At 45.4% G+C, this 14,496-nt stretch overlaps 1 protein-coding gene across 2 annotated transcripts in view; it reads left to right on the top strand.

The window, feature by feature from the left end:
• The first annotated feature begins 1,194 nt into the window (after nt 1–1,194).
• Nucleotides 1,195–14,496, top strand: part of CLDN10 (claudin 10) — a 110,595-nt gene continuing 97,293 nt past the window's right edge. Inside the window, exon 1 of one of the 2 annotated variants that reach the window (XM_057307653.1) lies at nt 1,195–1,593. In XM_057307653.1, coding sequence (XP_057163636.1) covers nt 1,437–1,593 — 157 coding nt within the window. In that variant the 5' untranslated portion in view covers nt 1,195–1,436. Of the gene's footprint in view, nt 1,651–14,496 lie in introns of both variants that reach the window. The other variant, XM_026493481.4, reaches the window with a different exon arrangement.

Genomic DNA, 14,496 nt, shown 5'->3' with positions numbered 1-14,496 from the left:
AAATTCAGAGTCTTTATCAAATAGTCAAAGACAAACCACAAACTGGGGGATATTTGCAACATAATATATTTGCAATACATTTAATATTTGCAACATAAATAATAAAAGATTACTATCCAGGGGCAACTGGGTGGCTCAGTCTGTTAAGTGTCTAACTTTGGCTCAGGTCATGATCCCAGAGTCCTGGAATGGAGCCCTGCATCAGGCTCCGCACTCAGCCGGGAGTCTGCTTCTCCCTCTGCCTCTGCCTTTCCACCTGTTTGTGCTCTCGCTCTCTCAGATAAATAAATAAAATCTTAAAAAAAAAAAGATTACTATCCAGGATATATATAGGACTAAAAATAAATTATAAAAGTCAAGCAACTCAATGTATTACATGAGCAAAAGCTATAAATGCCTTTGTAGACAAAAACATGATGAACCAAGAAATATATGACAAAGTGCTCAGCTTCATTATTAATCAGCAAATACAAAAGTCATCCTAATGTGATACCTTTAGACTCATCAGAGTGGCCAACCCCCCCAAAAAACCCCAGCAATTCTGAGAACACCCCAATACCACATGGTACGAAGTGAGGCAATCGGGACTCACCCCTGGTGGTGGGATGGTAACCTGCTAGAACTTCTCAGTAGGGCAATTTAGTATTGTGTATAAAGTTGGAGGAGTTGTTCCTACTTATTTCCTACTTCCTAGCAGTTCTAAGATTTTCTAAGATTATCCTGGAGAAACTCTTACACAGGTGCATAAAGAGAAATGCATGAGAACCTTTACAGCTGTTCCAACTGCTATTGAGGGAGGCGGGTGGGGGCGGGGGGAGAAGAACACAAACGTTCATCTCCAGGAAAATGGATAAATTGTAGGAGATCCGTCTAACGAAGTACTATATTTCAGCTGTAATATTTAATGAACGACAACTACGTTCTTGAACACAGATGAATGTCACGGACACAATGTCGTGTGAAAAAAAACAGGTTATAGAATACCTGCAATGTGATTCCATTTCTATGAAGATTCAGAAGCATGCCAGACTAAAGCAATTGGTCAAATAAGCCTTCACTGTTACTGTATAATTTGTACTTTGTAATATCTGGTTGTTGCATGGTTCGTTAAACTTCAGGCTAACAGAAAATTAAGCATTAACTATGGTGCCAGGGGAAAAAATCTGCGAAGTCAAAAACTTTAACATCCATCTGCAAAATTTTAGTAAATCTCCGTGTAGGAAATTAGAAAGATCATGTTAGGCTATCTTTAAAATGCCGTCGGTGAATCAGACTTCATCCTGAATTCCGTGCTTCCTAGGGCATCCGAGCATGAAATGCGGTCCCCTGTGCGCGTTAACTTGCCGTAACACCTGTCCGAGCGCTAGTCGCCCGCTGCATGCCTAGCCCACCAACGCGTTCTGTCTGGACGGTGTCACTGGAGAAGGCAGAGCGACATGTCCAGGGCGCAGATCTCCGCTCTTGTGTTTGGCGTCGGAGGGTTTGGAGCTCTCGTCGCGGCCACTGCCTCCAATGAGTGGAAAGTGACCACCCGAGCATCCTCGGTGATAACCGCCACTTGGGTTTACCAGGGTCTGTGGATGAACTGCGCAGGTAACGCGTTGGGTTCTTTCCATTGCCGACCGCACTTTACTATCTTCAAAGTAGAAGGTAAATATAATGGCTTTGTTTGGGGTGGAGGTAAAATGTCCCTTTTCCCCTCCCTGTGCCGAAGCAGCTGCATACAGTCGACTGTTAAGTCTGTAAAGCCTGAGTGCTTCATTAAAGTGCCAGGAATGGTCTAGGAGGGATGACGTGTATGAACGTGGGCTGAAAGAATGAAATCGTGTATCGCATATGGCAAAGGAAAGTTAATAATTTCACGGCTCTTTTACAGATACCTCATGCGAATGATAGACTCCAAGGGACAGGGCAGAAGTGACTGTTTTATTTATTTTTAAAGATTTATTTATTTATTTGAGAGAGAGCTTGCTCGCACAGGGGGGTGGAGGGGCAGAGGGAGAGAGAATGTCAGGCAGACTCCCCACTGAGTGCGGAGCCTGACATGGGGCTCAGTCTCACCACGGTGAGATCATGACTTGCGGTGAAATGAAGAGTCAGCTGCTTAACCGACTGAGCCCCCCAGGCACCCCCCAGAAGTGACTGTTTTAAAAGCTAGTTTCAATTTGCCTCACATCATGGAGGAATCTTTTATAGACAGGTGTGTGTACGTATAATACACACGTGTATATATACACATGTATACATACGCACATGCCGTCAGTAAACCATGTTATCCCAAATTCCCATATTTCCTCAGGCTGTCTGAGCATGAAGTACATATATGTATACATGTATACAAGTGCATATATGTATATTCACATGTATATTTTGGGTGATAGAAGCATATGACAAGAAGGACAATGCTGAGGAAAGAATTCTGTTTACAGAGGGGTTTCTATTTTTTTAAATCATATTTAATGATAAAATAGCAGAGCAAGAAGAATTTTAAAAAAGTAGCTAAGTGAAAGAAAATGCCCATGAACTTTGCCTTTTTGTTACTCGGTTTTATGTCTTTAAAAAACATGTAAGCAAGCTTTCATCGTTATGCATGTTAGAAACTCTATTACAAGTATATGCATCTTAGAGAGGGAATTTTTTTTTCTTTAAAGGCATTTTCATACCTCAGGATACCTCCAGGGAAGCAGCTATTTGCTTTTATGTCATTGTAAGAATCACTATCTGCCTCTGCTTTCTGCCTGTTTGATGCATTTACAAATCTGCCGTAAGTTGCGGGTTTATTATGTGAAAAATTGCCCCTTGGTATTTTATAAAATATAGTCTTTTCGCAACCAAAGGGCAGAACTGTACCTTGGCCCCAGTAAACAAAATGAAAGAAAATTTTAACTAGGAAGTTACTAAAGCATAATATTTTATGGGATTTTGTGTCAAGTATTCATGTCATTAGTGCACAGTGCATGGCAACGGATAAAGAGGAATACTTAGTTAAAGCCAGAAGTCTAATGATAATCAACGGAAACGTTCAAGCTTGGGTAGCCCACTTAGGCGCTCAAATAACGAGCTTTCCTAAGCATTCATTTGAAGAACCAGTGCTATATTTCTGTTTTAGTCCCAACTTGTAAACTTATTTCAGGCTATTTCAGAATTGCTCCTTCTCCTCTGGAAGGTTTCACTAGGTACAAGGGAAAATTGTAAAAGAGGTCACTCATGTCACTCCCCACATCTGTGTGGTTCTTCTTTCTCCATGGCCCCCTTTGGCCCACTCCCATCTTGGGCAGCAAGTAGAAGATATGCCACGTGGGTAAATGTAGTTCTTTGTTCTTTGCCGGGTTCTTTTTTTTTTTTTTAAGGAGAAGTTTTTTTTTTTAAAGATTTTATTTTTAAGTAATCTCCACACTCCATGTGGGGCTAGAACCCACAACCCTGAGATCAAGAGTCACATGCTCTACTGACTGAGCCAGCCAGGCACCCTTACTAGGTTCATCTTTTTTTTTTTTTAATTTTCCAAATTTTTTATTTTTTTAAAAGATTTTATTTATTTGAGAGAGTGAACACAAACAGGGCAGAGGGAAAGGGAGAAGCTGATTCCCCTGCCAAACAGGGAGCCTGACACGGGGCTTGATCCCAGGAACCTGGGATCGTGACCTGAGCTGAAGACAGACACTTAACTGACTGAGCCACGCAGGCACACCTGGATTTGTCTTTTTATTTTATTTTTTAAAAGATTTTATTTACTTATTTGAGAGAGAGAGAGAAAAGGAGCAGGGGGGATGGGCAAAGGGAGAGGAAGAAGCAGACTCCCTGCTGAGCAGGGATTCCCCACGTGGGACTCAATCCGAGGACTCTGGGATCATGAGCTGAGCCAAAGGCAGAACGCTTAGCTGATGGAGCCACCCAGGCACCCCTGGGTTCATCTTTTTAAAAAAATATTTTGTCTTATTACCCTTTATTCTATATTTCTTAATGAAACCCAGTTATTTGAAAAATTAACGCTCAACCCTAGCTCTAAAGTGGGCTAAAGAACCGTGGGAGGTTTCTGTATGACTCCAATAGCTACTTCCCCGAATGCATCTTAGAAAACAGGGAGTAAGATGTCACAGCTACTCTATAGTTCATGGTGGCCCACATAATCTTCCCCCATTAAAATTGTATCCCCCTGATTCTGCTTTTCTATAATAAAGATAATGTGTTCTTATATCTGCCGTGTACCCTGCACAAGAGAGGTAATGTGAAAAATATGGTCCTCTGACAATGCTTCAATTAGAACATGTAAAATTAATTTAACATAATCTCTTCCCATTCTTCATCCTGCTTTATAAAATAAACAAGTTGCTACAGAAATCTATTTTCAACATCAGGAACACTGATTCATGTTTCCAAAGGAAATGGGGGCTCACATCGTGATTTCCTCATTCACATGGAATCATTGCTGACGATTCTGGTTGCTTTTCCTTTACTCCTACTGGAAAACAGAACAGTGGGGGTGTTGGGAACGCCTCAGTGCCAGTAGGCTCTCGGACATCACAATAATCCCAAATCGAGAATAGAACTCAAAAGCCAGTGAGGAGTGAAAATGGGTATATCGCGTTGTAAAATAATGAACTGTTTAAGCCTACAATCTCAATTTGAAACAAATCTTCTTAGACTTAGATCAGATTGAGCCTCCTTTAGGAAAGAAAAACAGAAAATCTTTCTGAGCTGCCAGGGTTTTTGTTTGTTTGTGTTTTTGCCTTGTGGGCTACCTAACCTCACTGCCGGAGTCAAACCTTCTTTTCGCAACCCCTCTCAGAGGTCTCGGTATAGCTGCAGCGTTTTAGGGACTCATTCCGGTTAATAGAGACTAGAGCCTTTAAAGGATGTAAGCCAACACCTCTCTGGACAAGGAGCATTTACAGTTATGGTGAAAAATACAGGCCCTCTTCGGCTACAGTTGTGTGGAATGAATTTGAGGAAAACACCCCAGGGACACTTGGAATTCCAACCCCATTGTGGTCTCCCCTCTGCTTGACTCTATTTCAAAAGCCTGTTACTGTATTGAGGTGCAGTACCCGTCGTAGGCTGCTTCTCTAGTTGTCATGTTTCGTCCCTTTCTCGTGTTACCGTTAATAGTGATAGTTCAACTATGAAGGCCAAGCAACTCTCCTAGGGAGGGAAGCAGTCATTTCTGACAGGGAAGGCTGGGTCCAGAAAGCACTGCTAAAGGGAGAGATGGCAGCTGCCTTGTGGTCGCCTCGAAGACAGGGACCCAGACCGTGAGGTTCTCCTTGTGCTCCTGGCACACAGGTGGCTCTGGATAGATATTTGCAACATGGCTGAACAACAAAATAATGAATGAGACAGATGGTTCCTGATGAGGGCAAAATTGTACTCATGGAGGAAGGCCAGCATGGTGAGAATGGAGTGATTTAGGACGTAGACTCAGGAGACAAAAAGGAAGATCACTGAATGGCAATTCAGCGGACCAGACTTCAAACTCTGATTCTTTTTTTTTTTTAAGGTATTTATTTATTTGACAGAGAGAGAGCACAAGCAGGGGGAGCAGCAGAGGGAGAAGCAGGCTCCCCGCTAAGCAGGGAGGCCAACGCGGGCCTCGATCCCAAGACCCTGGGATCATGACCTGAGGTGAAGGCAGATACTTAACCGACTGAACCAACCAGGTGCCTGAAACTCTGACTTTTTTATTCACTAGCTACAAGAACTTGACTTTGCAAAAGAATCTCCCTGTGTCTCATTCATATATTTATTTCTCCATAAATTGAGAGAACTGGACTCCAGGAGTCCCTTGAAGTATCTTTCAACCTGCAGTTCAATTCCAGGGCTTTGCAAGGCTTCACCACCTCGGGGTAGTTCACAGAAGAATTACAGCTCTAAAAGGCTCTCCTGACATAATTGCTCATGAGATTAATCCTTCTTTTTCTCCTGTTATCTATTATCTTAGCTGGCTTCCTGTGATCCTGTTTTGAATCTTATCTGCATCTGGGTGGAGATAGGTTTAAATGACCTCAAATGACTCAATGAGTAATGACCAAGTAAAGGTTCCAGGATTTCAGTGGAATGAAACCAAACGCTGTTCTGGAAGCTGGCAGTCGAATGATGCTGGCTGCCTATGGGAGCATGAACCTTCTTCTCTCCTCCCTACCTATCTCCTCTACCTCTCTGCCCCCATCCCCTTAACAGCCATGCCATAAGAATGGGGGTAATGGGGGCACCTAGGCGGCTCAGTCGGTTAAGCGTCTGCCTTCAGCTCAGGTCATGGTCCCAGGACGCTGAGCCCTGCATGGAGTTCCCTACTCAGTGGAGAGCCTGCTTCTCCCTCTCCCTCTGCTGCTCCCGCAGCTTGTGCTCTATGTCAAATAAATAAATAAAATCTTAAAAAATGGGGGTAAAGGAATGGGATTTGCTAGAGAAAAGTTTTCTGTGTGTGTTTATTCACATAGAGGGAACAGCTGGGAGCCATCTGAGGTCATAACTAGATTTCTTGCTAGTTGACGTGTGTGCCTTAGTCCATGATTAAGTAACAGTAAATACATCTCAAACAGTTGTAATAAATAAATGAAAACTACCTTACCAGTGAGGGAAAATTTACTTTAGTAATTTAAATCCTTCCAAAATATTTCACAAATAACACATTTTATAGATCTCTGCACTCTTGGAAGGCATTTCCCTTTCATCTCAGGAGGGGTATCTGTTTGCGCAGATTCTGACTATTTTCTGAGATTCGATCTCATTAATTAAATCTAAAGTTGGGGCACCTGGGTGACTCAGTCGGTTAAGCATCTGTCTTCGGTTCAGGTCATGATCCCAGGGTCCTGGGATCAAGTCCTGCATTGGGCTCCTTGCTCAGCGGGGAGTCTGCTTCTCCCTCTGCCTGCTGCTCCCCCTGCTTGTGCCCTCTCTCTCTCTCTCTCTCTCTCGCAAATGAATAAATAAATAAAATCTTTCAAAAAAATACAAAAGAAAATAAAGCTAAAGTTAATTTTAATTTTAGATTTACTTTCTTGCCATGTTCCAAGTGCATATAAAGTTATTTAAAATCATACAGAAAAACTCAAGTTTTGTCTGGCAGTTTTCTCCCCCAAAATAAGCCCAAGAAACATTTGACATGTTTTTGTCTCAACAAAAAAAATATATATATTTTTTAAAGATTTATTTATTTATTTGACAGAGATAGAGACAGACAGCGAGAGAGGGAACACAAGCAGGGGGAATGGGAGAGGAAGAAGCAGGCTTCCAGCGGAGGAGCCTGATGTGGGGCTCGATCCCGTAACGCCGGGATCACGCCCTGAGCCGAAGGCAGACGCCTAACGACTGAGCCACCCAGGCGCCCCCCCCCCAAAAATATCATATTTTATATGCATACAGATGCGAGCGAGGAGACTTGTATTTTCACAGTAGTTTGGACAGGATGAGCCACCGTCCAATTGTCTCTATGCCAAGAGGGATGGAGTGCATAGTGCTGAAGCGTGCCCACATGGTGTGAGGGCGGCGCTGGAGCCAAAGCAGCCACGATTGGACGAGACCTCTACGTCCGTGCGCTGCAGGGCGTTCCTTCATGCACTCGCTGGAGATTTCAGCACGGTTTGTCTCCATTAGTAGTCTCCCCAGGGCCAGGACCTTATCTGAAGGATCCTGGCTTCCTCAGTACCCCCAGCATTGCAACTGTGGAAGACATTGCCCATGGAGTTAAACTGTAGCATTTCATAGACGCAGAGGGACTCTCCTGTCATGTCACCAAGCTGGGGCAAAGGGAGAAGGCCCTAGGGAAGTGCTTAAAAGGAGAGCCGTGAGTGCTTTTTATCATGAGATGCAGGAGGCTTTTTCACACATACTGATTAGAGCCTTGCTTCTTAAAGGGTGGTCCTCAGACCAGCGGCACCTGTATCACTTGAGAGCTTGCTAGAAACGCAGAATCTGATGCTCTGCCACAGAGCTCCGGAATCAAAATCTGCATTTTAACAACATCTCCAGGTGTCTCCTATACAGATTAAAATTTTGAGTAATCCTTCCTGTTTAGAGCCTGGACTTTGGGTCTAATGGACTCACTGTTTACTAACTAAGGGTCTAAATTTCCCTGTGTTTCGATTTTCTTTCTTTTTTTTTTTTTTAAGATTTTATTTATTTATTTGACACAGAGAGAGAGACAGCCAGCGAGAGAGGGAACACAAGTAGGGGGAGTGGGAGAGGAAGAAGCAGGCTGGTAGTGGAGGAGCCTGATGTGGGGCTCAATCCCATAACGCCGGGATCACGCCCTGAGCTGAAGGCAGACGCTTAACCGCTGTGACACCCAGGCGCCCCCGTTTCGATTTTCTTATCTGCTAGATGGTGATTAAACAAGATAGCAGAGGCAAATGCCTTATACAGTGCCTGCAAGGTAGCACTCGTTGCTTTGAGTATGTCTTCCAGTGCAGAGAGGGCTCACACCTCACTTGTAGGGGGGTGACCATTACACTGGTTCCATCAGTTTGCTTCCAGCCGGGACCAATATAGCTGCTTCCTGGGATCCGAAGCCTAACAGAAGGGAGCCTCTGAACCCTAGGTCATATTTATAGTGGTGCAAAGACTCCTGTGCTCATCAGACGTATGCTGTTTATGCTTAGGATCTGTTACCCCTCATAAGGTGAGACCATGCTGCATTTAGAAATCAGGTTCTCACACACGTGTGGGGACCTGTTCGGTACGACAGTCATGTGTTGCATCGGCTGGAAATGGGGAGAAAAAATCCATTTCTGCTTCACTTAGGGAGGTAGAGATTCACCAAACCAGGGGTGGGCGGCCAAAAAAGGATGAAGATCTACTCAAATATTGCTAGCTTTGAGCACTGGGAAAAACTGGGACAGTTTAATATATTTTACAAAGTGCTGTCACATAATTACTTTGATTCAAAAGATGATATTTTATAGCCCTCTCCCCATTATATGGACAAAGTAATGGGCTCAAGGGGGGACGTATTTATAACTTTGTAACTTTGTATGGTCATCTACAGATTTTGGAGGGAAATGTTCAGCATTTTACCCTAGCTCCCAAACCTGTGTTTGAGTCCCAGCTCTGCCACTAATTTTTTTAAAGCATTTATACAGGTTTGATTGAAAATAAGTCAATTTATCAATTACTCAAATGTATGCATGACTTAGACTTTTTTCTTGGTCTTCTGTAGTTTTGTGTTTTTTTTTTAATAGAGCATCTCCTTGCCCTCTTTAGTCCAGATTTTATAACTGTATTTAGGAAAGAGATCTAACTCTACAGCATTAATTCTGACTTCAGCTTCTATTGCTTGGTGAAAACGGGTCATTTTTAGCCATTTCTGGCAGAAATGGTTGACAGGAAACAGGACAGGAAGTGATATGATTCCAGAATTGTATAGTTCCCCTATGCCCTGCTGTTCGGGGAATGACCTTACAGTTAACCAGGGAATTGCCACGAGTTTTTGTGTGACCTTGTGTAAGTCAGTTAAATTCACTTTGTTTCCGTTTCTTATCTATAGGATGAGGAGGGTGGGGTGGAGGATATCTAATTGACACTTCAAAAGTTTGGGGAACGATCAAGGCAAATAGTCCTATTACATGAAATAGACTATATTTTTTATTTTTATCTTTTTTAAGATTTATTTGTTTGAGGGAGAGAGAGAGAGAGAGCATGAGCACGGAGGAGCAGCAGAGAGGAAGAAGCAGACTCCTAGCTGAGATCATGACCTGAGCTGCAGGCAGACGCTTAACCCACTGAGCCACCCAGGAGCCCGACTAGTATGTTTTAACAGGTACTTGGAATTTTAGTCAGGGATGGTAAGACACACCGACGCAAAATGCTGTCACGAAGGAAGAAGTTTTTACACTCAGATCCCTAGAAGCAGGAGGCCTGGGGCCTCTGGGGAAGCGCCAGAGCCAGTCGGGGAGGCCGGAGTGAGAGGAGAGCACGGCCCACGCCTTCGCCGTGGTTTTCTTGGGCAGGAATGGACGAGGCAAGAGGCCTGAGGCTCAGCAGTTTCAGGACTGGCTGGCTGAACCGTCTCAGCGGGCTCTGGGGTGTAGGCGCCGACCTGAACGTCGGTACCTGGCCCTGGGTTGCTGAGGGCAGAGGAAGAGGCTCGCTGTGCGAACTCTTCACAAAGAAGGTCAGTTGGGAGGGCGTGGGCTTTGGACGTGTTGATGTGCACTTGAAAGGCGACTTGGGTGTTAGTCTGAGAATGCGTTAGCCCTGGGAGGGCAGTCTCCCTCTGCCCCACCTGTCGCAGCGAGGCTGCGGGTGCGGGAGCCCCGAGAATGCCCCAAATAAGAACGTGCGCCTAAGTCAGAATGGATCCCAGCTCCTCTGGTGTTTGCACGGGCAGGTGCGCCCGGCAAGTGCTTTGCTATCGCGCTTCTCCTCAGGGCTTCACATGCTTCTCTGCCCGTCAGTGCTTGTTTTCTCCTGGTAAATATTTTGTGTGGAAGGGGTCAGGGTTCACTGCCCCTCTGTCTGCTCGTTGCCCCGCTGACCGTACATGCGACACATCGGCTCTACCGAGTGTCCTCTGCGCAGCTTCCGTTCCTCAGACCACCTCTAGTCCTCGGGGAGACGCACTCCGAGGACGCTTTCTGGGTGAACAGTATGCTGGAGCTAGTCGTTTCAAAACGTCCTTCCTGCTGCGCAGTTTCAGGTCCTTCCAGAACACTTCAGAAGGCTCCATGGCTCTTCAATGAACTCGGGATAATTAAGCTGCCTTTCAGCCAGCTGGTTCCACAGTGAGGCTTTGGCCAGATTTTTGTATGTATTACAGGAAAAAATCGATTAGCAAAGGTTGACAGTTTGGCAGATGGCTGTACCCTGTAAATAGTTATTCACGTGTTCACTAATGAGTGACTTCATGAAAGCATTCATTAGATTCCTGGCACAAAACAGAGGTCTGGGGACTCAGTGAGGACAAGGACAGAAGCCTATCCTCGGTGGGTGTGCTGACAATCATTTCACGAACAATTAGCTCAGAGTGGTAAGTGCTATCTGGTGGTAAAGTTCAGGGGGTGGGCAGACTTCCCAGAAGAACTAGGGCTTGGTCCGTCTTGAAAGATGGCTGAGAGTTTGCCAAGGAGAAAGTCGGGGAGGGTGTTTCAGGCGACGGGACTCATCCAGCTCCACAACTTATTAACTGCATGACTCTGGGCAAAATGCTGGACGCATGAGCTCCTCCATCTGTAAAATGGGAATAATATCTCCTTCAGAGGGAGGTGGGAGAATTAAGTGAGTTCCTTCGTGTAGAGGATTTAGAGCCGCGTCTGGAGCAGAGAGCAAAGGCCTCAGGGCAGGAGGGAACCCAGTGCCTGAGGCAAGAGCAAGCATTTTGCAGTGGCTGAAGCCGAAGTTGTCCGTGGAGATGTGAAAAATCAGCCTGCAGGTGTCAGGAAAGGGGAGCTTGCCAAGGGACCTTTACGCTCTGTGAAGAAGTTTAGACTTTGTCTTGGAGGAGCTGGAAAGCTACCAAGACATTTTGAGCAGAGAATATCTGATGGGTCCCGCATTTTCGAAAGATCCTGCTGTTTTTCATGTTAGAACCTGAACCCAGGGGGCAGCAGTGGGAACAGACAAGGAAGATATTTAGAGGTAGAACTGGTAAGCCAGCCATGGGGTGACTTGTGAGGGATGAGAGGTGTCAAGGACGGCCCTGAGCGTTCCTGCCTGGAGACCTGATGAGCACTGACAGAGAAAGCTGCTTGCAGAGCAGGTGGAAAGATTAATGCAATCTGAGTTGCCATTAATAGCCTAAGAATGTCAGAATGAGGAGGGCAACCGTCCCCTGCCTCCCATATTCTGTAGTTCAATTGCATAGTGCTGACCTTAGGCACCATATTTTAAGGGACGTGGACAGAAACCACATTCACTGATTTTAGAGGATGGTGAATTGGAGGATGAGGGATCTTGAGGTAAATTCACATGGGCAATTATTTTCACCTGGAAAACAAAGAGAAAGAATATGGTCAAGGAGGGGGCGTGGGAAAGAGACAAGTAGCACCACTGGGTAAAATTTGGTATGGAATCAGATTTAGGGACACTATGAAGAAGAAACTTCTTTTGGAGCTGCCCCAAAATGGAATAGGTTGTCCCACAAAGAACTCGCTAGAGGGGCTCCTAGGTGGCTCAGTTGGTTAAGCATCCCACTCTTGGTCTCAGCTCAGGTCATGATCTCAGTGTTCTCAGATCAAGCCCCGTGTCAGGCTCCGCGCTCGGCAGGAATCTACTTGAGATTCTCTCTCCCCCTCCCCCCACTCTTGCACATGTGCTCAATCTCTCTCAAAAAAAAAAAAAAAAGAACTGGCTAGAAGTATCCGGGGGAGGCTGATGATTCTCTGCTAAAATGGTCGTAGAAATAATCCCAGCACTGGCTGGGAAGATAGAATAGGTAATCCCTAAAGCTATGTCTATTTTGAGATGTGAGATTCTGTGAACATGTCAAAAAAGAAAAATATTTAAGCACCAATCTTCCTGATTTGCTATTGACTTAAATATTTTGGGACTTTTGGACTCTGTACTGGGCACTTGGGAACACAGCAATAAAAAGACTTCGTTTTTGCCCTAGAAGGGAACACCAGTTAAAGTAGTAAATGTTATCCATGTTGTATCAATGTTATTTAAACCAATGTATTCATATATGTTAGAGTTAATATAATATGTAATTCTCCATCTAAATTAATATTTTAGGGGCGCCTGGGTGGCACAGCGGTTAGGCGTCTGCCTTCGGCTCAGGGCGTGATCCCGGCATTCTGGGATCGAGCCCCACATCAGGCTCTTCCGCTAGGAGCCTGCTTCTTCCTCTCCCACTCCCCCTGCTTGTGTTCCCTCTCTCGCTGGCTGTCTCTATCTCTGTCGAATAAATAAAATCTTAAAAAAAAATTTAAAAAAAAAATTAATATTTTAAAGGGTCCTAAGCAAACCCAAGGGATGCCACCTAACCCTTGCCGGGGAAGGAATGACTTCTAAGTCCAGGCATAAAGCTAAGTAAGTGATGGGGGCTTAGGGATATGAGAGGACAAGTCCCACCTTTAAATTTCTCTGGATCAATATTTTTGGTTCGTGTGTACCAAATATAGTCCATGTATAAAAACCAGACCAGCCATCCTATTGGGAGACTGATTTTCTCCAGCACACAAAATGTGGACTTTTGGCAAGGAGGGCAGAGGGAAATGAAGGCTGTTTTCTATCTTACTGCAGCCAGATGTTCTCCTTTAATCCACCAGCAAACACTGAGCCAGTCTTATCTGGGGCTTTCAGCCCACTCTGTAGGACTCCTATAAATGTCCCTACTAAACTGATTCTCTGCTGTGTCGAGATCCTTCCTTGGCTCTGTGCCCTGGCTCTGTGCTCTTACTGCTTTGCTCAGCCTTCCAGTTCCTGGAGATCAGCTGATGCCCTCTCTCCTGTTTAAACCTGGACCTCAGACCCCTCACTTTGTTCTGTTGGCCAATGTTTGGGTCCCAGGCATTAGATCTGTCTTATGACTGTCCTGCCTGCTAATCCCAGCCTGCCTGGCTGCTCAGCCCTGACCCAATGCCTTCTCTGAGCCCTAAGCTCTGGACTCAACCGATCTGCCTCCTGGTTCTGTGCCCTCAGCAGAACGTGCTCTTCTCCCACCCTGTGCCCTGGGAAGAACGACTGGAGTATGTCTCCAAGCTGTGAGCATTTGTGGAGAAAGGAGAAGCAGGTGGGAAGGAATGAAGCAGGAATACACAGCCTCTTTAACAAACAGGAAGGCAAACCGTTGGGCGTGGCCTTGGTAGGGGGTGGAGCCACAAAGAGGCACCAGCAGACAGTATTATATAAGTATCTGGGATCCATTTGTATCATTTGGGAAAATACCCATGTTATGCTACTGACAACCTCTATCCCAGATTCAAGTTAGGACTTTTTGAGCCTGAGAGAAGGTAGCGCTTTCCCCTCCGTATTCCAGCTGCAGCTCCAATTCTGTCCTGAAGGGGGCGCCCAGGTTCTTGTGGATGCAGTAATGTCGCCTCCGCTTTGCCCTGCTCTTTCTGCTTCTGTTTCCAGTGCCTTCATTTATTCTTACTGGGAGTGTGTGGGGGGGAAGGGGGGGGGGGAGGAGGGGATATTCCTTTGCCCAGGGTGGCGAGCGAGCCAGCTTGTGGTCTAGTTCCACTAGAATTATAAAGCAGATTCACCCTAGAGTGCCCGTACCATGTGGGCACACACATGCAGACACAGCTGGTTCTGCAGCTAACTACACATCTGTACCACTCTCGCCACGCAGAGACCTCTACACATCTCTCTCTCTTACACACACACAGACTCACATTCACCATGCAGGTACCGCACACACAGAGACACGCATACACCCATGTACAACCATGCAGGCTCCACACCAAACACCCACGCACCACTCACCGTGCAGAACCTCGCACGTGTCATACCCAACAGCCAGCAGAGTCAACAGCCAGACTTAGAGACCACGGATTTCACAGACAGAAATGTGGATCCCCTGGGGCGCCTGGGTGGCTCAGTCAGTGGAGCATCGGA

The sequence above is a fragment of the Ursus arctos genome, unplaced genomic scaffold, assembly GCF_023065955.2.
Source record: "Ursus arctos isolate Adak ecotype North America unplaced genomic scaffold, UrsArc2.0 scaffold_10, whole genome shotgun sequence".
Classification (NCBI taxonomy): domain Eukaryota; kingdom Metazoa; phylum Chordata; class Mammalia; order Carnivora; family Ursidae; genus Ursus; species Ursus arctos.
Note: the sequence above shows the minus strand (reverse complement) of the source record. Positions and strands in the feature narration are given on the sequence as shown.